Source organism: Gobio gobio (genome assembly GCF_949357685.1).
Source record: "Gobio gobio genome assembly, chromosome: 10".
NCBI classification, from domain to species: Eukaryota; Metazoa; Chordata; class Actinopteri; order Cypriniformes; family Gobionidae; genus Gobio; species Gobio gobio.
Window position 1 is genome coordinate 28,530,153 of NC_137116.1, and position 25,446 is coordinate 28,555,598.

At 37.9% G+C, this 25,446-nt stretch overlaps 1 protein-coding gene across 1 annotated transcript in view; it reads right to left on the reverse strand.

Annotated features, from left to right (window-relative positions):
- Window positions 1–25,446, reverse strand: part of LOC307132468 (transmembrane protein 132C) — a 414,322-nt gene that overhangs the window by 195,477 nt on the left and 193,399 nt on the right. The window contains exon 3 of the mRNA XM_079826812.1: window positions 281–424. Coding sequence (XP_079682938.1) covers window positions 281–424 — 144 coding nt within the window. The remainder of the gene's footprint in view (window positions 1–280; window positions 425–25,446) is intronic.

The following is a 25,446-nucleotide window of genomic DNA, read 5'->3' on the forward strand; positions in this document are numbered from 1 at the left end:
GTTTTTTCAAAAGTCCTCAGAACCGAAAGATGAAAGAAACAATCTCATACATTTTTAACATAAGTGCCCTATGCATTTTTAGGGAGACTTAAATATGGGAGACCAGTATGTGCTCTGTCTGCAATGAAATAATAAATACATTTAAAAAAAGTAAAAAAAAAAAGGTATAATAACATACAAAGAACTCATACAGAATGCTGGTCTATACTTTATAGACCACTGCATACAGTAAGTAAATTACCAGAGCACCCTGAAGTTGGGCTAGTTAACGGTAACTGACCTCTGTCCATAGCTGGACTCCTTACGGCGACAATGCAGGGTCACAATCCTGTGACCTTCTGTTCTGACATCTTGACTAACCATCCAGAGTGTGGGGTTACTGGGTCGGGCGCCAAGAAACGCTACTCCGTCTTTTAATTTCACCCTGGAGTGTAGAGAAAGACAGAAAGAGAGACAAACAAAAATCAATGCACTGCCGTAAATACATCAAAGAAGTCCATATTATTCAGAAAGTTGTATTTTTCTTTAAGCAGTTTTGACATTACTGATTGGTTGAATCAGGCATAATCTTAATGTACATAAGGGCCAATACAAAAAAAAAAAAAAACAGGCTGCACGTACAGTACATGTACTTACATGTGAAAATGCTGGGTAATATAAAGTAACTACAGGGTTTGGTTTAGGTGTTGGTTGAGAGTTAGTACATAGTTATTACCCAGTTATTGTAATTACTGTAATAAGTACAGTATTGTAGTTTGTTACTGATTCCCAATTACATGACAAAAAATTGTAGTTAGTAATGTAATTATAGCAGTAAATGTAATTACATTACACATTTTAAGTAATATAATCTGGCTACTTTTAGATTACTTTTAGATTACTTTTAGATTACTTTTGATCTAACTCGCTTATCAGTTTGAATTGAATAGGATAATATTGTACCATAGAAAGAAACTATATTCCATTCTTTGTGAACAACATGAAGTGCGTGAAGTGAGAATCAATCAATTATAAATGGTTTACTGCCATTGTGTTAATACGTAATCATGTAATCAATAAAAAAGCAACTGTAGTCTGATTATGAGTATTTTAAATGATAATATAATCTAATTACAAGTACTCAATTTTTGGGATCTGATTATGTAATCTAGATTACATGTAATCAGTTACTACCCTGGGCTGCGTTTCCCAAAAACATTGTATGCCTAAGAAGTTCGTAAAAACGATCGTACGAAAGCATCGTAACTTAAGTAGCACTTAAAAATTATCGTAGATCTACGAGTGCTCTGGAGTAATCGTAAATCCCAAAGTGCATCGTAAGAAGACAGAGTTAAGAGGTCACCTGCAGGACAACCATCAGATTACACCTTGAACTTTATTCAAGTGCAATCAAAACATAATTTAATAAAGCTTTATTACTCTTTATTTTTTTGTTTATTTTAATTTATATATGAAATAATTAAAAAAGGACAGAAAACAAACAAAAAATTTGATAGAAATACACATCTAAATTAAATGAATGAACAAAAATATAAATAAAAGAAGTAATGTTAGAAATATTGTTCAAAAACTGGAATTGCGTTGAACGTTCGTAACCTTGCACGTAGAGAGCGCTCTTAAGAGCTAAGATTCATCGTTATCGGGAAACCCGTATGAATGTACAAGGGAAACAGCACTGTAAAATAAAGTGAAATATCTATGCAGTTATTACATGACACTTTCCATTGCCATAGAATTCATTCATGGCAGCAGATTAACACAAAAATGCAGTACTTGTATGGATCGTTCTCCACAGGACCTTTCGTTCTCTGTGATCAATCCCAGCATTACACTACAGTAAATGAGAGATTTATAAAGAGCTGATTGAGTCCTGCAACTGTTGAAGTGCTTTAGTCTCTCTGTGTCTCTCCTCTATGGCTTGCACTTGACCTACTGGAGAACAATCCATATTTGTATTGAGCATTTAACCAGATTAAAACTATTATAAGCTTTATTTTTTTTGTCAGCTCAAGCTCTCATAGTTAAGTAGAGCCTGTTGCAGATTTTGTACCTTACACCTGAGTTCTTGATAATCTACTCGTATCTCAAGAGCTCCCAGAGATTTTCAAGTCCGGAGATTCAGTTTTCACATCAGATAGTAAAATGACTTTCTAATACTTTATGGGCCAGATTTACTAACATCTTGCGTCAGCGCAAACCTTCTTTTGGAGTTAAAAAAATAAAGTCAGGATTTACTAAAGACACGCAGTGAAAAATTAGCGCTGAAAAGGCGGGGACAGGGATATATTTTTGCAGCTGACCTTATTGCATATGCATTTGTTGGAGTTTCCCTTTCAAAATGAATGGGAGGAGAGTATTCAAATGAATCATGGCAGGTGATTTACTAAGGTTTCAGCTTGTCAATGTACTGGCGTTTGTGCCATTATTTACTGCCCAAAAAAAGCATGTCTTAAACCAGACGTTGGTCATTATGGAAAGGATCTGGCTGTGTCTGTGTTCATTAATGTGCACGTCATCAGTAGATCACGCACAGAACTTTCCACACCCATCAACGCTTTTGTGGAATTGCGCTCTCACCCTTTTGCCCTGTTTAGAAAATGGCCCTTTATCTCAAATACATTTTCTACATAAATTCCACATATCTATAGGTTCTAAATGGAATTTTACGTGGGTCACAACACATACACGACTTGTGATTTGAAATTTCTTGTGGACAGCAATTTTCAATGTTTGCGCAAAATTCTAGCAAGCAAAAACTTGAAACATCTCTGAATGAGATGAGTAATACAACTAAAATGGCTTTTATTTAGCCATGAAATGTGTTATTTCTCCATACAATTGATTAATAACAGATGCAAAAGGAACTACTTATTAGATACATACAGACCAGGAAAATAAAGAAACATTCTCCTTATTGTTCTTTAACCACAAAGCTAAATGCCATTAGATTAATTGTGAATACAATCACATCTGAATGGTTTAAATGATATAAAATCAAGATTTTATCAAATAAAAAAAAATATTAAAACAAATATTGAAATACAGATAAACCTTCTACCAATACATTTCCAGTGTCACATGATCCTACAGAAATCATTCTAATATGCTGATTTACTTCTCTTTCCTACTATTATCGATGTTGAAAACAGTAATAAAAGAAACTGTAATATATATTATCTTGATGGATAGAAAGTTTAAAAGAACAGCATTTATTTGAAATAGAAAAATGTTTTCTGTGCCATCTGTGATGCTAGTGTGAGCCACCACTTTTTCCAGTGAACATTCACAGTGGCATTTCGTGGATACCATGTACTCTGTACAATGGCTTTATATTGACTAGTAGGATCCAATGATCCAGTCCTTAATCCAGCACACACACACATGAGTGACACACAAAAAAACAACAACAAAAACACATACAAAGGAATAATAGTCTAACTGACTGGAGAGAAAGGAGTAGAATTTGGGCCAATTCACCCAGACAGACTAGCGTGTCATCGGTAATGAAAAAGCGGAGTGGATGTGAGCTTGAATAGATTCCATTCTCCCCGTGCTCTGAACCGCTCAAGGCCAGAAGAGGTAGTGAGCAACAGAAGTACAGGCCGACCACAAGCCGGTAATAAGATGACAAATGGCCGGCAAACAGCCAATCAAAAGGCTCGGTCGGGGGTGGGACCGCATTAGCATGTGACAGGGAGCCATAATTGACCCAGGGGAGATAACAGATGGACAGGGACCCGAAATGAGAGAGGTCTAGCTTGGCCACACATCCCTCATTACTAGCCTCCTCTGATCCTTGTAGACCGGCCCTACGATTCATAATTGGTTTCACCATTGGATGTCAATGCGCGTTTGTTCAAGCACACAGTGCTTCATTAAATTTGTTAGAGCTGGTCTGTGAACAGATGTGGTCAGACGGAGAATAATGAGCTGAGTGATGGGAGAGCAGGTATGAGAACAGGAAATATCAACAAATGTATCCCTATAGTTTGCTAACATTTATCTTTACTCTCCAAGGCTCGAAGGACTAGGGAAAAGGACAACTGCCCCTAAATCTGCAGTTGGTCTCGGACCAACATGGTGAAAATTTAAAGGGTGGCAGATTGTGGTGTCACAGTATATCAACTCATTACAAGAGTAACGTATTCTCCGCAGAAGCATAATACCCATGTGGCTGGACCCATGTCTGCAGCTGATGCCCTTTGCAAACTCCATGACTCAGCAGCTCACACATTATCACAGTACAACAACAGACAAAGTCACCCATAATAAAATAACATTTACTTTTCCAAAGCCTGAAAATGCTTAATGTTTGAGGACTGTAAAGGACTATTTTCATATTTAATTTCAAACACCTGTCATACCTGGAAAAAAAATGCATAGTTGAGAGAACAAAACACAGATAAGTCACAATTTAAGATTATATGTCATATATTTTATTAATAATGTAAAAATGCTGGTAAATAAAACAAATTCTAAACACTATAAACATTTAAATATTTGAGTTCCCCTCACTCCACAAAAATCCTTCACAGAACAAGAATGAAAAACATAAGAATAAGATAAACATAAATTATTGTGTCATTCATTATAAATATCTAGTTCAGTCATGAAACGCTAGAGGGCACAGGCTGATATGTCCTTTACATGCAATTGCCAAACAATCACATCATTACTACATGGAACAAGCTGATTGGCTTCTGGTCATCCTGCATCCAATGTAGGCCTGTTGCGATTGGTCGATACAATCGACTGCGTCGACGCTGTTAATTAGTCGACGTCAATATTTTTAGTCGACTGGGTAAGTTGGGTACGATTTGAAATTGTATTAGTACCGGTACTTTAAAAATGACAGCAATCTAATAAGAGCAGTATTTATTAATTTGCCTCGATGTGTGACAGCAGGAGTGAGGACGTGTGTGTGTGAGCTCAGCTTCCACCGTTCACTAAACAATGGAAGCAGAACAGTCAAATATATTCGCGCAGCTCAGGAAAAAGAAAGCAACAGAAAAGTGCGTCTTGGCCTGGACGTGCTCGTTCACGCTGCCGGACTCTGACCTGAAGCGCGCGCACACACCTTTCAAACAGACAGATCGCAACGCCAGTTTTGCAGATTATTGGGTTTGAATGGTAAAAAATATGTTAAAATGCAGGTCCTGGCGAGCATTCGGGTAAACGCAGTCGGATATGTCTTTAGTGAACGTATACAGAGTTGAATGAGAAATCGGTTGTTACAATGAATTTGGTCCGTGCAGCTCTTAAAGGGCCGGACCTAATATTCTGTGTGAAGCAGGGCAAGGCAGTTTTTTAACCCTAAAACAATGATAAAACAATGAATAGTAAGTTCGGTCATATTATTCAATTACTTTTACAGTTTTTTGCCATGGTATCGAGTCAGTAACTTATCGGTATTGAGGTATTTTAGTTTGATATTGTATCAAAGTCATAATTTTGGTATCGTGACAACACTATTCTATATACAAAGTATTTGCTGATATTCTCTTTTTTTCTGTTATGTTGGTTTACAAATTTGTACCTTTTAACATTTTTACTCTTTTAGTTTTACATTTTGTCAATGGCTTGTTTACATTTATACTTTTTCATAGTACACTACTGAAGGCCAACGTTGCAAGTTCAATTAAATGTTTTTAAGTAAAATTGTTGAAAATGATTGCGATAAATTAGTCGATAGATTAATCGATTCATCGATAAATTAGTCGATAGATTAATCGATCTAAAAATAGTCGTCAGTGGCAGCCAGAGGTGGGTAGAGTAGCCAAAATCTGTACTCAAGTAAAAGTGCAAGTACTTACGGAAATATTTACTCAAGTAAAAGTAAAAGTAACAATCGTAATATTTACTTGAGTAAGAGTAAAAAAGTATTCGATGAGAAAACTACTCAAGTAGTTAGTTACTAGTTACTTTCAATCTGATTGATAAGAAGCGAAAACCCTGAATTTCAGGCTACTTGGAGAGCTTTCACACACCTCTCGGTAACACTTTACAATAAGGTTGTATTAGTTAACATTAATGCATTAGTTAACATGAACTAACCATGAACAACACCTCTGTTCAGCATTAGTTCATCTTTGTTAATGTTAGTTCATAAAAATACAGCTGTTCATGGTTTATTCATGTTAGTTCACAGTGCATTAACTAATGTTAACAATATTTGAATAATGCATTAGTAAATGTTGAAATTAACATTAACAAAGATAAATAAATGCTTTATAAGTGCAGTTCATTATTAGTTCATGTTAACGTAAACTAATGAACCTTATTATATATATATATATATATATATATATATATATATATATATATATATATATATATATATATATATATATATATATATATATATATATATGTAATGTGTGTGTGTGTGTGTGTGTGTGTGTGTGTGTGTGTGTGTGTGTGTGTGTGTGTGTGTGTGTTTGTGTGTGTGATTAATGGTTAAACAGTGTAAATTAATGGTTTGCTGGGCTAACCAGAGCTCTTCTTAAAACATACTTTGTTCTTATATTTTTATAAGTATAGGCTATAGGCTATTCTTTAGGTAGGAATAAAATACAATACCGTTTTTATTTGTATGTATTTTCTACACTTCAGACAGGTGTCTGTCCGGATTTGTGTATAAATGCAAGACGTCACATTAGGCTATTCAATTTGTTTCGTTTTGTGAAGAAAAGGATATGTAAATGTGCAGATGTGAACGTTTGTTCGTGGACGTGTGTTGTTTGGAGGATTCAAACGATTTGCCATTGCTTGCACAAGAGCGCATATGAGGAAAACACTAGGACAGTGTGTGAAATAGTATTATAATAAGGGAAAATGTTCCATAGTTACCAAAGGACCATTAATAGTGTTCAAATATAGGCATCATTGTGACACTTACTGCTACATGTTCTTTTCAGGGAGGAATTATTGTATGCTGAGATGTCAGTTTGTTTTGGTGCACACAGCATGCATCGCATTATGAAACTATTCTATATCTTGGAGTGAAATCATAGACTGAACTTGAGGCCACGGGTGATCTGCCTCCCGTAGCTCACACACATCTTCCTCTGCTTCGGCCATCATCTTCTGACTAAACGCGCGCTAATTATAAGCGGGTGATGCGTATAGCCACCTCTCGGGAAGCAGCCTCTCCAACGTTTTGCGAGACTTGCGAAAGTCATATTAACTTATTTTAAATTATTACCATTTGACAGTAGCGGAGGAACGACACCGAATGTAACTAAGTAAAAGTACAGTTTTTTCACAAGAAATTTACTTGAGTAAGAGTAAAAATACCCATCTTTAAATATACTCTAAAAGTACAAGTTACCCGAAAAATTTACTCAAGTAAATGTAACGAAGTAAATGTAATTCGTTACTACCCACCTCTGGTGGCAGCCCTAATCCAATAAGATTGCTTCCGCAACATCTAAATAGTCTGGTACAATGTTTGCTGTAGGCTAGTCCTGTAGCGCACCTCTGAAAACCTCCACCTCCCCCAGCTCCACCTGCCTAAATCTGCAACATGATTTATGTATGTATGCCACAGCATCTGATCTCTAAATCTCAAAAACAACCCTGGTCTTAAAAATCTATTTTTAAAATGGATATTCGGTTCATGATTATGATTGGTTGAGCCGTGTTCGAAGCTGTTGTAAATTACTCTACGATGACATCAGTATTACTGTGCCACTGTGTCTGTGTGTTGCTTGGAAATCATTCAGCTTCTAAAGAACTACATTGCTTAGCGGAAAAATATATTTTTTCCCAATAGCATTATATTTTTGTGTCTGTGTTTATTTTATGAAACCTGGCCAGGTGTGTGGAATAACCACTATATAAAAGCAATAAGCCCCATCATGTCATGCCTAAGAATGCACCTTAAAGCTACACTATGTAACTTTTTTAGTTTATTCTTAGCTAAAATCACTTAGTTCTTTCAAAAATATATGTGCTCATTAATGTATATTTGCTTCATTCAAGTAATAAAGTATTCTCGTAAGTTTATAATATGCCATTGAAAATACATACGGGTAAGGGGTTCGAATGCAGGTCGCCATGTTGCCCCTCCATCTTGAAAGTACATTAGCCAAAGAGGGACATACCCGTAAATTCAAGCTTCGCCTTTCGCGTTTTAACACTCGATGGCACTAAATGGGGGAAAATATCACACACTGTAGCTTTAAGAAATTAGAAATTGGTAGAAGATGGTTATTTTAGCCAAAGGCTTTCTAAAAAAAAATTTGCTAGAGTATCATAGCCCTGTAGACTGATTTTAAAGGGTTTTGAGGAGCGTATAAAACTTTGAAGGCCAGCTTTTGCAGCCCAGTTTGTGCTGAATACAGTGTAATTACACTTTTGCCATTAATATGTTTATAAGCAACTGAAAAAACACAAATGTAAGAGCATGTCAAAACTTCTAAAGGGCCCCAAAACAGCTCAGACTCCTAGGTTAAAGACGACTGCATTTATGTCACAAACACAAATAGTGCACAAGCAGTGAAATACTGTCTCTGCAAGACTGCATTACTCTTCAAAGCAAATTCACCTGAAGCAGAAAATAAAGTTAAAGAAAAACAAAGGGGAAAAAAAGGGTTAACAAAAGAAAAAGCAGGCTATGTGTCTATATATGCACATACAGTATGTGCAAAGAAATCTAAATAAGTTTAGGTTAAATAATACAAATTATAACTGTGCAAAGTAGTTATTCAATATATATATACAGTTTGCAACAAAGTACAGAAATGTCATGAGGCAGGGTTGTTATTAGGTCATATTATGCCCTTTTACAAAGCCGTGATTTTGTTTTTGGTCTACTAGAATAGATTTTCATGCTTGAATGTTCAAAAAACACATTATTTTTAATATATTTTACATTGTTGCAACGCCCATCTTGCCAGTCTGTCAGTAATGCTCTGTTTAGTTCATGTTTCCCTATTCTCATTCTAAAAAGATATGCACAATATGCTCTGATTGGTCAACTGGGCCAGTGTATTGTGATTTTTCAACAGCTTGGAGTGCGTTTCGGAAATGTCACACCCCTTACCATAACCTCAAGTTTTAACCAGGCATTAGAGTAATGACACTGACTGACATATAGCCTGACAATATCTCATCCGACCGCAGATACTGAATCGGAACAATACGTTTTCTCACGCATTCTTTACTTAAACTGCATCTGACAGAAGAGTCAACGGCTTCGAATCAGAACAAATTGTAGAATTACGTGTTTTGTTGTTGTTGTTCCTTTGACTAAGCACTCCGTGATCAACTCAAAACAGTCTGGCGATTTCCCATCGGTTGAGAAACACTGATATATAGAAAATAACTCCTCTGGAGTGAGCTTTGTAACTTTGCAGACCTTTTCATGCTCAAGCAGCAACATTACACTAAAGAAAGTTGAACAAGATGATGCTACTCATTAGTTCTGTTGCTTGAGTTTGCCTTTGGCAGAATTTCCAGCTTTGAAAAGCAAATTTAAACAGCTTAATGATGTTTCCTGACCATACACATTACGATAAGATTTCCAGCAGCAAGCAATTTGTCTGTCCAAACCAGACTCGACCCGAGACGCAACAAAATCAATAAAAAAAAGATCACAGCCAATCAGAAGAGCGTGTGGGCGGGTTCTGTCTGCAAGCTTGCATTGGCAACTAAATGGATAAGTACATTCATAAATCAACAATCTTTTTTAATCATAGAATACGTGTGTTTGTTCACGATGAGTTGACAGTTTGAACATTGTTGTTTCCTCTCATTTATTTAAGATCATTAAGATCTGAGGTGAATTAGCCTATCCATTGTTGCTTTCAGTAGGCTATGTTTATAAAGGTCACAAAAAATTATGTTCAAACTCACATTTAATTCTTTTGACACTAAATAAAGCACATACCGGTAATCAGCACCTGAGATTATCATTGTCATGCTCTGTGTGTTGAGTTTCAGCTGGTTAGTAGGCTACAAAAAAACATGGAAAAGATGAATTTTCACGTCGTGTTTGGTTAAGACACAGTGTATGCTTATAGGGCCGTTTCAGAATTTGCATTGATTTTGTATAGTTGTTATAGGATTTGTTCACTTTACAATGAAAATTACCCAATGATTTACTCACCCTCAAGCCATCCTAGGTGTATGACTTTCTTCTTTCTGATGAACACAATCAGAGTTATATTAAATAATTATTATAAATATCCTGATGGCGCTTTCAAGCTTTATAATGGCAGGGATGGGGTCCATAATAGTTTTGGAGTTTTGTAAGAAAAATATCCATATTTAAAACTTTATAAAGTAAAATATCTAGCTTCCACCAGACCGCCTTCCATATTCAACAGAACGCCTCTCACAGTTCAAAACGCTTGAGATACGTCTGACGTCATACATTGTGCTAGTCATTCTTTTTTCGTAAGTGGAATGTCGATTGATTTCCTTCAGAAGGCTTTTATTAACCCCCCAGAGCCGTGTGGTGTAAGTTTATGATGGATGGATGCACTTTTTTGAGCTTCAAACTCAATTGACCTCGTCACTGCCATTATAAAGCTGGGAAGCATCAGGATATTTATTAATTATTAATCAACGTGAACGCGTTAACGTATGCGATTAATTTAAAGGGATAGTTCACCCAAAAATGAAAATTCTGTCATCATTTACTCACCCTCAAGTTGTTCCAAACCTGTATGAGTTTCTTTGTTCTGCTGAACATAAAAGATATTTAGAATAATGTTTGTAACAAAGCAGATAGAGCAACCATTGACAACCATAGTATTTTTTCCCCTACTATGGTAGTCAATGGTTGCTCTATCTGCTTTGTTACAAACATTCTTCTAAATATATTCTTTTGTGTTCAGCAGAACAAAGAAACTCATACAGGTTTAGAACAACTTCAGGGTGAGTAAATGATGACAGAATTTTCATTTTTGGGTGAACTATCCCTTTAAAGTCCTTAACGTGTTAAAGGGGTGGTAAAACACATTCTTTTGAAGGCTTGATTGTGTTTGTGGGGTGCACTGTAACATGTGTTCATGCTTCGTTTTAAAAAAAATTGCCTTATTTTTCATATATTTGACCTTTATTCTACACTGCTCTGTCCCTCCTTGTAAAACGGTCTGATGCTTTCCGGGTTGTATGAAGCCAGTCCCTCAAAAATACGCAGTGGGCTCAGATTGGTTAGCTGGCCCAGTGTGTTGTGATTCGCTAACCGCAGTGCACGTCGGAAACGTCATGCCCCTTACCGCCCGAATCAGACCCAGAACATTTGAGTGAAGATGATCGAGCAGAACCTGTTCAGTCCTCGAGAGTAAAGACTACGGATCTATAATGATCGCTACTGAATGGCACTTTAACTTTTGTATTTTTAGAACGATTATAGCCAAATATCTGTCGCAAGAACTAACCCAAAACAAACACTAAGCACTGGCTTTAACTAGTAAGTTAGCCAAATCACACACAGAACCATGTTTAGCATGCCTGTAGATAAACAATACATAAAAGCTCTAATCAAAGAATCATTTACACTAATGCCAGGTTCGCTGTTGAGATTTTAACGTTAGTGTTTGTAACGATAGGTGTTCGTCGGATAACGTTAAGTATGAATGAGCATTTAACAGACTGGTTTGCAGAACAGCGTTGTCATTTGTTTACTTTCTTGCTACAACCTATTACAGGAAAACACATCAATGAAAAATAAATCAGACTTACAGGTTGTGGCCCGTGAACAGCTTCTGTTTGTAAATCCAGCTTTCAGGACAAGCCGTTGTGCATATCCTGTATTGAACTCGCGAAGTTTGTGGAAGATTGTGTTGTCCTCCGTGAAATGTGCAGTGCGCGCGTCGTGCATCCACGCACCGGCAGTGTTTTTTTCACGCAGCTGACGTTGTGCAAATCTGGCATTGAAATCGCGAAGACGGTGGATGCAGGGAGCCCTGCGCGCGCCTGATTCCCCGCTGACTCAAACACACGTGCATATAACATGCTGTGTGTTAAACGCTCTGCAACGCACCCCCGTCCCTATGAAGGCTGAACAGAGCAAGTACCCCAGACCTGCAATCCGGATGAAAATAACAGCGTTTCTTCGGCATTGCGGCAAAAACACAGCCTACTAACGCTTCCCCGCGGCGATACAAAATTGCCTCGCCCCCCTTATTTCATATTCCCCGGAGGAGGGGTTTATGTAAATATTGGGCCTGGTGATGTCAGCAAAACCTGGGTGAATGTGTAGTAGTCCCTAGCGGCCGTTTGCTGTAGTCCTTAGAAACTGATTTCTTTAAAAGCAAATATCTCCCTTTGCTTTAAACTTTGAACGTCGTAACTTTGCAGATGTTGTTTATGCTCAAGCAGCAACATTACACGTTAGCTAAAGTTAGAATAGTGAAATCGTGGTTTACCACCCCTTTAAAATAATGTAACGCAATTAACCCTGGCAATGGACTGAACTGGAATGTCCTAAGCCCTTGATCACTTGGAGTCCACTATGGAGTTGATTTATTTAATTATTTTTTCCTTTACAAAATTTTTTAATGCAGCATTCGGTATAAGTGTGTTTGGGTTGTTTTAAATGTTTTTAAAAATAATATATAAAATATAATAGAGTTTGTGTTGGGGTAAATTAGATGCAATATGTGGTGACGTCATATTCGTGTTGCATTGTGGTATATGAAGCTGCCTGAAGTGTACATATGAAGTAGACTCCCTCGGTCAAAAGAGGGAGCGAGGGCGAGGGTCTTTCCATATAAACTTCACTTCAGAATGGCGGCAGGGATTCCCCCGAGGGGAAGTTCGCAAGTGCGTGTCTAAAATACCCCTTTTTCACCAAGGCAGTGCTACAGCTAGTTCAGAGCCAGAGCTAGTCCCAGTTCATAGTTGGTTCGACTGAGGAGCCTTCTAAGAACCGTTTGCTTTTCCACATGCTGAGAGCCACAACAGAGCCAGGTCTTACGTCACTGTATACGTCTCATCTTTCTCAGCAACGCTAGCGAGGCAGCGGTAGTGTTTTCCCGCGGAATTGGGCTACTTCATCACTGTTGCCGCGGGCTGTTTTTCATGTCCGCGGGTTGAAGCGACCCCAATTATGTGATATTTAGCCCCGGGAATGCGAATTTTAGTAGGCAACCATGCCAAAAAAACACATATTTTACCCCCAAATGTGATTTTTACCGGGGAAGTCCCCTTGAAACGTGATTGGGCTTGGTTTGATCAGCAATTGGGTGGGTTTTGTTGTGAAAACCTGGCAACCCTGGGCAGTGGGAAACACAAACACACACCAGGCTTGTTCGAGATGCATCGGCGCTGCGCAGACCGATCCACGTATGATATAAAAAAAAAACGCATGAGTGAATCAAAAGCATAAGGAGTCGTGTGCTCTCGCTGGACTCGTTATCGTACGGCGATCGGTCTCTGCACAGCACCGTTGCGAACAAGCCTTCCATCAACAATTGCGTTACTATTGATTCACATTGCTTTACGATCCTACATCGGCATCAAAACACAACGAAAACACAGCGAATCCAACGCATTCATGCAGTTCGCCGTAATTTGTATAGACAGAGATTAAAAACGAGCAGCAGCTGTTAGCTCCATTAGCTGCTATTTCAACAATGGCAGATCTCAAGTTTGTGTTGGTCTTGTTGACCCCGCCCCCAGCGCCTGACGTAATTGGTTCTTACTTCTAGCCCTGTTCTAGCCCAGCAATGTTTTGGTGCTACTTAAGAACCACTTTTCCTGGCTCGGAGCTGGGGCTTTGGATGTGGAAACACAAAGAACCGATTTGAAACTAGGCTCTGGCTCCGATCTAGCTCTAGCACTGCCTTGGTGGAAAAGGGGTATCAGTCGAACCAACTATGAACTGGGACTAGCTCTGGCTCTGAATTAGCTCTAGCACTGCCTTGGTGGAAAAGGGGTAACAAAGAACCGATTTGAAACTAGGCTCTGGCTCCTAGCACTGCCTTGGAGGAAAAGGGGTGAAAGTGGAGTGGAACGTAGCACAGGTCCGCAGCGCGAGCCTCATTTTTGCCGTGCGCACCCTCACGCTCGTGCGGACGCGATGAGTATAGAAGGCTTTAAAGTGTCCGAGAAAGACGCAGAAATGGCCGTTTTTGCAGACACTGTTCTGCTGAATTGTCTCAAATGCATGCAAGAGTACCCTCAGTTGATACTGTAATAAAATATTGGCAAATGCTCCAGTGCATATTTGTGTCTGTAGAACGTCAAATGTATTCATTTACATACAACGTGTTTCTGCAGCGATGACATAGTTGTTGATCTCTTTTTTTACATTTACAAGTTACATTGTGCTTTGTTTGTATAATGTCTGCTGGAATGCTAAACATGTGTTAAACAAATCAATATTTTTAAATGGTAGTTTTGTAATTTATTTATTTTTGTTTTGTTTTGTAATTTATTTTAAAAGCAAGATGCTTTATTATTATATGACTTCGGCTTCGTGTGTAAATCTATTATATAATAGAATTATATGGACTCCTTATATTTGGTTATTTGGTGTCCTTTTGGAGTCTCCAATGATCCAATGAAGCTTGCAGAAAATACAGTTTTGTGAGAATCACCCTTCAAACAGATTTTTTACTTTGGATATAGCAAATTATGACAAAAGGAACGCACACGTTTAATAAGATAAATGGCGTATGCTTAATTTCACGATAAGCGTGCGATTAATCACACAACAAATGTGTGATTAATCACGATTCAATTTTTATAATCTATTGACAGCCCTATTATTAATATAACTCTGATTGTGTTAATCAGAAAAAAGGAAGTCATACACCTAGGATAGCTTGATGGTGAGTAAATCATGGGCTAATTTTCCCTTTAAAGTGAACTACTCCTTTAAGTCTGTGCATTACAATTGCATTATTTTAGTATGGTGGATTTTTGTCTACATTTTGTTTAGATATAATATTATTGAATGTTGTTGTTGTATAGCCAGAAGGAATCATGCCATAACCAAGGTTTTTGTGAAACACCGCCACTGCTTTTACCCATCCTGGCTATTCTATCTTTTCGCAGTTTGTTCAGTTCAGAAGACTATAAGATCTGTGTCCTTTTCATATTGAAGGTGTAAATACCCCGAGAAAGGTTCAAGAGCCCATCAGAGCTGACACACGCAGAGTGAAATGGTCATTCAAAGAAAGTCAAGTGAATCACTGCTGTTAAAGCATGCGGGTGAAACATCTGATTACTGTGATATTTTTGTGTTTCTCAGTGTGAACTAAACTAATGGAAAGATATGGCACCCCTCCTCAGAAGATTTCTTTCACAGAATTATTAATGTTTCACCTATTTGTGCTCCCCTCTCTCTGTCTCTCTCTTACTGGTGGATTCCTCCATACATAATGATGAGATAAGTGAGATGGGAAGTTGCTCCCCAGGTAGCAGTATGAGAAAATAAAAACACCAGCATAAAATTCAATAAGTCTTGTGTCTGAGTGCTCCTGGGAGTCCCTCGCTGGCGGCCCCCTGCCTGACTCACACTACACACATGCACACACTTCTCTTGTCTGTGATCAATTTGGTTGCAAAACACACATATACAGTCAGTGCAAATTGTAAAAGGCCACATCAACTGAAACAAACCTCCTCAGTGGTCCCCAAATGCATTTGATTGTTTTAGGGAGACAGCAAAGTGAAGGGAGAGACACATATAGGCCTACCTAAATCCAATCATTGGTTTACCATTACCTATACCGCACATCTAATAAAACTATTACAAATACTCCTGCAGGGCATTTTGGTGTTTTATTGTGACATTTTGTGTGTCACTATGCAAAATGTAAAACAAATAATTTAATTTGCCAAAGGAATAAAACTACTACACACTATAAAACAATCTTAGATCAATTTGGATATAATACTGAAATTCTTTATCAGCAGAATTTTTCATACCCCTTGTCCAAAGAAATACACTTTAGCATTCTTTTAAAAAGAGTACTGGAAATATTATACTTTAAACGAATGCACTACAACAAGTGTGAATTGAATGTAATGTTTTCGAACACTTAATTGAATGTTATTGAATGAAAATGTATTACATTTACATTTATGTTAAATGCAATTAGTTAATCTGAAAGGGATAGTTCACCCAAAAATAAAAATTCTGTCATCATTTACTCACCGTCATGTCATTACAAACCTCTAAGTTTCTTTTTCTGTTAAACACAAAAGTAGATATTTTGAAGACAGTTGACGGTAGCCATTGACTTTTTGTCAGCATTTTTTATTTTCCATATTCATTATGGAAGTCAATGGCTATATAGCACTAAAAGTGGCTCTTTTAAAACTATTTATTATATTATATTATCTGCAAGTAGGCTACTGCTCATTTTAAGGGCTATTCTTTTTAACATTCTGTCATTGTTTACGGTCGCTTCGTCAATCAAGTTACGTTATCAACAATGAGAAACAAGCATAGCTATTTATTTAGAAACTGACGTTTATCCCGCTGAAATAGCGAATCCACAATATAATTTGCACTTGAAACAAATAAATACATGAATAATAGAGTCATTAACAAAACAATAGGCTACCTACAATTATAATAAATTAATTTTGAATTAGCAGCGTCACACTCGGAACCGTGTTGTTTGGTCTGAATATCAACACGATTGCACAACAGTTAACTTAATGCAACTGTTTATACACCAGTTCAATAAGCAAAAAATAAATATTAACTTACGTTTTAGACACCGGTGTTCTAGACGACGCCACAGTAACCATTGAACGTTTTCAAAACAACGTATGTTTCGTTCCGAGTGAACCAGCGTTTTTGAAAAATTTGCTTTATTGAATTAGCGAAAGAGTCCTTGATTCACTCGTTCGTCGTTCCTGAATCAATTAGTATGATTCGCTTTAGTGAATCATAAAAACTTAATGGATCGACGTTTAAGGATGAATCGGTTGAATAAATTATTTTAATGACTCACTGAAGTAGGGTGACCAGATGTCCCCGTTTTCCCAGGACAGGCCCGTTTTTTGGTGTTCTTTCCTGGATTTGGAGCTGTCCCCGGAAATATCCCCGTTTTACAGCTCGTCCAAAACAACCCGCAGGTATATTGCAAAAAACCAGCCAACTCACATACAGCAGGCTGGTTATAGGATCAATCATGTAGTGATTATTTTCACCAGCACAGCAGATGGCGCTGTGAGATACGCTGACTCTACTTGCTCATGCTCGCCGCTACTACTTCATGAAGAACGTAATCGAGAGAGTGCCATTATCGTCAAAATCAAAAGAAACATCTTTATCGCTTAAAAGGTAGTAAGTAACACACTAACTATTCACGTTAAATTAAAGTAACACATTTTGTATGTGCTTTATAACAGAGCCTCAACAGGGTACAGGATTGTTTTGTCCCCAAAAGTTCTGCAGTCACAAAGCAGTGATACACATCTTAACTATAAAAAACGTACTCGGTTACTTTCGTAACCTCGGTTCCCTGAGAGAGGGATTGAGTATTGCGTTATGGGAAAACTCCTTTTCTCGAGAATATGAAGCAAAACTTTTACTCATACAGGTATCCATGTGAAACGCAGTGCCGCTGCACAGCAATACAACAGAGCGAGGTACGCGCTGATTGGCCGTGCTACGGCAACTGCAGGAACCTATGGCGAGGCGGCTGAGAGAGCGAGCCAATAGGGATCGCTAGAAAACCCGCCGAAAAGGGTCTCCTAAATTTGCATATTGAGGCTATAAAAGACCCTGTCGAGCCATAGAAATCAGGTTTTAAAAATCGACTGAAGCGATACCTGAGAAGCACAAGCACGGCGAGAAACGCAATACTCGTTCCCTCTCTCAGGGAACCGAGGTTACGAAAGTAACCGAGTACGTTCCCTTTCGAGAGGTCTCTCATATTGCGTTATGGGAACCCAATGTAAAGCGCTGTGCGTGCTGACTGACCCAGACTGGTCCGAGGAACCAGAGACACATGATAATGGGTAGTAATAAAATCCCTGGCGAGACCAACGAAAGTGGGCCTTTTAAGGGAAGGAGAGGCCGGATAAAATCGGGCCATATGAACACCTGACCGGACATAGTCGGGCCCTATGGTCTAATGTAGCACATGCTTGTGAACAATCCGTTCATGAATGAAGGGCAAAAAACTGGTCCGAGCCTAGATAGAGAGAACTCCCACTTGTAAAGCAGGAACCTCCAAATTATAGAATCTAATAAAAGTGGACGGAGATAATAAGTTAATAACAAATGATTATCAAATGATTGCGCTGTTTACATTGTAAAAACTGAATCGTCATTATTTTAGTTTGTTTTTGGGCACAAAAAGTATTCTCATAGCTTCATAAAATTAAAGCTGAACCACTGTAGTCACATGGGCTAAACCCTCATTCACTATTCCCTACGTTGGTCAGCTAATATAGTTCACTTGAAAACGAGTGTATGAAGTCAGACAGCCTTTGAGTGTACACTCGTTATTGCGGTGCAATGTGGGATTGAATGAGTGCACTCAATAATGTCCACTACAAATGGCTGGCCCCTCAAATAATGCCCTATTTGAGGGTAAAGGGGGCGATTTCGGATTCAGCCATGGACTATTTTAACAATCTCTTTACTACCTTTCTGGGCCTTGAAAGTGGTCATTAAATTTCAGTCTATGGAGGGGTCAGAGAGCTCTCGGATTTCATCAGAAATATCTTAATTTGTGTTCCGAAGATGAACAAAGGTCTTACGGGTTTGAAACGACATGAGGGTGAGTGACAGAATTTTAATTTTGGGGTGAACTATCCCTTTAAGAGTGATTGAAAACATGGAATCAGATCGCAGGACTGAAACTGTTATGAAATAAACAAATAAATAAAATAGCACAATATTTTTCTATACTATATATCAGCTCACTAACAACCCTTACCATAGATTTCTTTTTTGTGATTAATCTAGTTTTTTATTGTTACACTATTCATAAAATAAAGATAAAAAAATACTAAAAAGCAGGGACATAAGTTCAAAAAAAGATGAGGTAGAGGAGGTGGGTCTATATGGGTCTTGCATTTAATGGTTAATAGAAAGTTGCTCAGTCCCACACTGACCTCACAAAACCACTTCAGGTTAATTCCAGACAGTGCATCCAAAGCATAGCATCCATGAAAGTCAGCATTTGCAGTCCTGATAAATCTAGGAAACTCAGTGATGCGTCTCCTCAGACACATTACAACAACACAAGGTTCCCTGCCGTCTCTCGTCAGACCAGAGAGACACTCACTTGGCAGACGCCCTGTAACAGTGGTGACAAGCCAAGAGAAGGGCAACGGGGGGTGACTGAGGACGTTAAACGAGGGAAGATTCTGCTTTGTAGTTGTCAGTGTTCTATCTATGGCAAAGTGCCTATGTTGTTTCCCCATTTCGCTGAGGGCAGATGTTTTTGTGCATGCGCATGTTCATCAGGGAATATAACTCCTTAGATTTGCTGGTGTACTTTTGAGGTGAAGTTGTGCGTATGCGCGTTCCTTCTGTCTGCTTCCGAGTTCCCAGGGCGTGACTCCACAGTCTGCTCTGTAAATCGACATCTTGTTAAGTCAATCTGTTTCGCTGTATCTTCTCTCTCTCTCTCTCTCTCTCTCTCTCTCTCTCTCTCTCTCTCTCTCTCTCTCTCTCTCTCTCTCTCTCTCTCCCTCGCCCTCTCATTCGACTCTACTGCAGGACAGATTGTTTGTTAAACATACTGTACACATTTATCATTTACATCACTTGTTCATTTCACTACATACTGTATCATTTCCCAATATGAAATTCACTCCATAAAGTTGATGATTCCTTCATTTATGTTGTGTATGCTATAATCAATCATAAACACAGTATGATTCCTGAAAGCAAATCTGTGGGCATTTTAAGGGGCGCTCACATCAGCAACCAAAAAGGTCCACAAACCTGCAGAAAATCTGTCATGTGACGTCAAGCAGATGGGTGAATATAAGTCCATTTCACACCTTCAAAAATAATAGAGTACTGGTAAAACATCTACTATAGTAGTAAAATAATAGTGGTTTATGTTACTGTAGATGCAGTGATTAACAATAAGTGTGAAGACAGTGGAGCTGATCCATTTAGGCAAGACAGAGAGGGACTTAATGTTACTGTGAGCAATTTTAATATCTATATATGGCTTGTCTTTGCCCAAATGCAGGATATATGGTAAATGGACTGCATTTATATAGCGCTTTCAACAGACCCATGGCCATCCAAAGCGCTTTACATCTTGGATCACATTGACCCATTCATACACCGACGGCGGTGTCAGCCATGCAAGGCGCCATCCAGCTCGTTGGGAGCAGCTGGGGTTAGGTGTCTTGCTCATGGACACCTCGACACTTGGTCAGGTGGAACCGGGGATTGAACCACCAACCTTCCAGTTTGTAGACAACCTACATGAACCACTGAGCCACTGCCAATATATATATATATATTGGCAGTGGCTCAGCGGTTCATGTAGGCTGTCTACAAACCGGAAGGTTGGTGGCAGCAAGAAAAGTAGTCAAAGTACAATTACATTTATTTTTTTTACTAGTAAAACATCTCAGAATGTTACAGCATTCAGGGGCAGAAATGCCTTTTACCGGCCAAAAGTGCAGCATCTTTCTGACCTCCAGTAATAAAATCGTTTGAAAATAAAAGGCATTTGACATTTTTAAAATTACATTTTTCAGAGTGACTTTTGATGATGATCAGAGTCACTGTTCTAGACACCATCATAGTTGCAAATCAATATATCAAAGTTTAATTACCATAAACAGCAACAAATTGCACCTTTGTATGCTGTCTGGACACCTATATACTGTTGGTTTATTTTGAAAAATAAAATAATTGATTTTTGTTTAACAAATATACATACTATCAATAAAATATGTTAATAATAATTGAATAAAGCTTTACAGTAGTAACAAATAAATGTGATATTTCATTATATGATATGATTAATATCCTATTTTTAAATATGATAGTTTCGTTATAAATATGGTGATTATCTCTAAGGTGGACACCCAATAAACCATCTGAATCTAACCATGTCATGTCAACAAATGGAAAAGTCAGCAGCTGTTTATAATCATTTTAATTATTGTGCCTTTTGCCCCAAATACCATGCGTCTATACATATTCTTCCGTTGTTGAAAATCTTTTGCTTAAATTACCTTAAACAAAACTGAAAATCATTAACAAGACCTTTGTCTCAAAATATAGACAATAATTTTATTTGCGCTGAATCAGCTTTGCTTTGCTGTCCGCGATCGCCTCAAGAATCAGCCAAATTTCCACGTATCATAAAAAGCGGTTGTTAAGAAAAGTGCTGAGCTGAATTTTTGTGCCATCTAGTGGTTTAAACGAGAATTAAGTCAAACACGCCTTTACCCCAGTGCGCCTTTAGCCCCATTGTACCGAATATTACTGTTTTTACTGCATTTTTGAGTAAATAGATGCAGCCTTGGTGAGCATAAGGACGTGTGTCCACCAAAGCGTAGCAAATGTTTTCAATGGGAGTGTCGCGTTTTTAAAGTTCCAAGAATGAGTCGCTGAGCGTCTATTTCACACTGCGCTCTGCGTTTTTTATGGGTAGAGAGTTGAAGAATGTTCAACTTTGAGTAAAATGCAGCGCTCATCACTGTCACTTTTTACACAGACGTCCAATCACAGTGGAGGAGGGGCGGGACAAATATCACAGCAACCAAACGCCACATTCTGCTTGTACAACGTCAACAGATGACAACAACAGGCATAAAGCTGTGTGTCAACCAAAGAGTTTTTTCATGCGGCTGGCATATTTTTCGAATTGTTTTCGATGGGAGTGCTGCGTTTTAAAAACGCCAGAAGCGTAATGAGGCGCCGAGCGTCTATTTCATGTTCAAGTGCTGAGCGCTCAGAGTTTTTTTAACCGGTTGTCGAGAGTTGAAGAATGTTCAACTTTGAGTAAAACGCAGAGCTCATCACTGTCACTTTTTACACAGCCGTCCAATCACAGTGGAGAAGGGACAAATACCACAGCTACCAACTGCCACATTCTGCTTGTACAAGGTCAATAGATGACAACAACAACAAGCATTAAGCTGTGTGTCCACCAACACGGTTTTCATGCAGCTGGCATATTTTTCCAATTGTTTTTGATGGGATTGCTGCATTTTTAAAACGGCAGAAGCGTAATGAGGCGCTGAGCGTCTATTTCACGTTCAAGCGCTGAGGGCTCAGCATTTTTTACTGGTTGCAGAGAGTTGAAGAATGTTCAACTTTGAGTAAAACGCAGCGCTCATCACTGTCACTTTTTACCCAGCTGTCCAATCACAGTGGAGGAGGGGCGGGAAAAATACAACACCGACCAACCACCACATTCTGCTTGGACAACTTTTTCAGCAGAGCGCCTAGTGTTTTCAGCTGGCTAAAAAGACTTTGGTGGACACACAGCCTAAGAGACTAAACCCTAAACCTAACCCTCACAGATAAATGTTTTCAGTTTTACATTTTCATTAAGTATGGTTATTACTCTCCGTGAATGTTGGCTAATCCCCACAATGTAGTTGATTTCAGGTTTTACTGTCCTTGGGGAGACATTCAGGCCCATCCAAACCCCCAACAAACACACATACTATAATAATATTCAGCTTCATTCAATCATTGAGCAATATACCAATCCGCCTATAAAGAATGAATAATTCAACATCCCACTCCTTGAAACTATACATTTTACCAATGGTTATCAAAAAGGCCTCTGAAACCCCTGAGGTGTGAAACTTACTCAATAATTCACTCCTTTCTGCTGTGTTTAATAAATATCTGTTGTATCGTGTTTAAAATTGATGCACAAGTGTCTGATTGGATCTTGACTGTCTGGACCTGTTGTACTCCCAACAGAGGCACAGTGTGCCCAGGAAGAGCAATTCCTCACGCATTTTACAATCAAAGTCATAGGAGTTCAATGTTGTTTTGTAAACCATGACTGTCATTATTAAAAACATTCTTTAAAGTCAGCACGTAAAGGAAGTTGTGATTGAATTTTCTTCCCTATTGTGACGTATATCCATTTGAAACAGCTTCTCGAACAATAAAAAAATATGGGGTGGGACTTGATATTGTCCATTGGGAATTGATTGGATGGTTGTTGTTTGCTTAAATAATGTCATATTTTTGATTCAAAATGGTGAAATTTCATATAAAATGTCAAGTAAATGTCACTTAACGTTTTTTCCGTAAAACAGTAGTCAAATATTACATGTTTAGCTACTTACATCTTACGACGCACTCTTTCACTGCTAAAACTAAAGTGTCGCGTTGGTATTCGCATTAACAGTAAGCCCCGCCTTCTTTGATTTGATTGGCTATCTCACTCATTCTGACCATGATGACCGGCGGGGGTTGGGCAATTAGGCCATTTTTTATTATTCGATTTGTACCCCTCAATGTCCATGGGGGTTATGGCCCTGTAATAAACTGCAATATAAAAAATTAAGAATTATCAATTTTGACTTCATGGTGACTTCTCGTATTTATAGTATAATTGACTTGCTTTTCAAATATCTTTACCCTAGCAAAACGCTGTACAATCATTCCTTATTTTCTGTATTGAGGACAAACTTCAGGGTCTGAAACCTCAGTGTCTGAACTTGCTTAATTCAAACATTTGATTTACAATGAGTGAGAAATATGCTGCTGCATGGAAGGGTTTGCCAATTAAATCCCACTTTCTGTGTAAACAGTGAATGTTTGAGAAATTGAGAGATCGCCATACAGTGAGCATTTAGATGTCATCTAAATTCATTTCATCTGCTCTCATATGCTAGAGAAGGGTTCAGTGATTTCCACAGAAAATGATAACAGGTAATTGCATTTGACAGACAGGCAGTAAAAAGACGAATTTTGAAAGCAGACGGTAGTCTTAGAGATCACAAAAGTTATAGTACACAGAATGAACATTCTGCACATATTTGAAGACACATTTATGTTGCCGAGTTTCCTGTGCTACCAAATGCAGAGAAAATCGCAAACAAGACCTTTTGACTTTCCGACACAAATCGGCATGTTGTACAAGCTGTTTTTTCCCTCCCCTCCATTAAATAGCTCTGATAGAATCAATATTGAATATCCAGGACAGAATAGACTTGCATTCATGAAAAAAAGGATTTTTCATTTCTTAGCTTGTGTTGAACCTGTGCATAAATAGGCCTTATCTTGTCTACCACAACATCCCTGTCAGCAAGCAAAAGTATGTCTCCACTAACCTGTGACGACAGATTTGACATGGGCCTACACACTGAAAAGCACTGATGTCTTCCTCTTCTTATGCGCTTCTGATATTGTCATTCTTATATTCTTATCTTCTCATTCTTATGTTGTCTTTATGGCACAAGAATTTTGTAATACAATTATATTTCTATTAACTTCTTCAAATCTGTATACTGTAGGGATTTCTATCAATTTAATATAATATAACTAGGGCTGTGCAACGATAAATTGCGTTTACATAGTATGTGTGTGTGTGCTGTGTATAATTATTATGTGTATATAAAAACACTAATATATCTATATATATATATATATATATATATATATATATATATATATAATTAATATTATATATAAATATATATATTTTTGTAAATATATACATGCATGTGTGTGTATTATATATAAACATAATAATTATACACAGTACACACATATATTATGTAAACACAAACTTTTTGTGTTTGGATTTGCAACTCCATACCACATAAGGGGAACGTGGCCAACTTAACCAATGGTGAACAAACCAAGCTGTATATATTTAGACATGGACATTGCATACTGTATTATATCTGGTCGTCAAGAGGCTTGGACGACAGAAAAAAAAAAAAAAAATTATATACATAATAATCATACAGTACAGAATATGCAACAATACAGTTAGTCCACGGTTCAATACATACCTCGGTTCGGTTCTGATGGCTTGTCACATCACTTTTTTGCTATTCTATTCTTAGGTGACAGCAACAGCAAGAGGTTAAGGAGAAAAAATACTACTTTTAAAGACTTGAAAAACCTTACTTAAACTTAAACTTACTTTAACTTTACTTAAAGGTCTCATGGCATGAAATTTTCATTTTATGAGGTTTTTCAACATTAATATGAGTTCCCCTAGCCTGAATATTGTCCTCAAGTGGATAGAAATGTTGATCGGTGTAAAACTGAGTTCTGGCTGTCTTTCTCTGCCCTTGAGAAAATGACAGGCCAGACTAGCCAATCCTGAAGTCTCCTGTTTTGACATCAGAACAGGAACGGTTACCTCCCTTTCCTCCGCCCAGAGAATTTGGCACGCCCATGCAAGCGCCATATTTGTCCTCGAGAGATCATGGCTTGTGAACGAGTGAATGCTGGCAGTTTCTCAGTGTTTGGATGTACATATGAAAACAGAAGTCTTTTTTCAGTTCCTTCTGATCTGTGATCAGTGATTTCGTATGTGCAGCTAATTATTT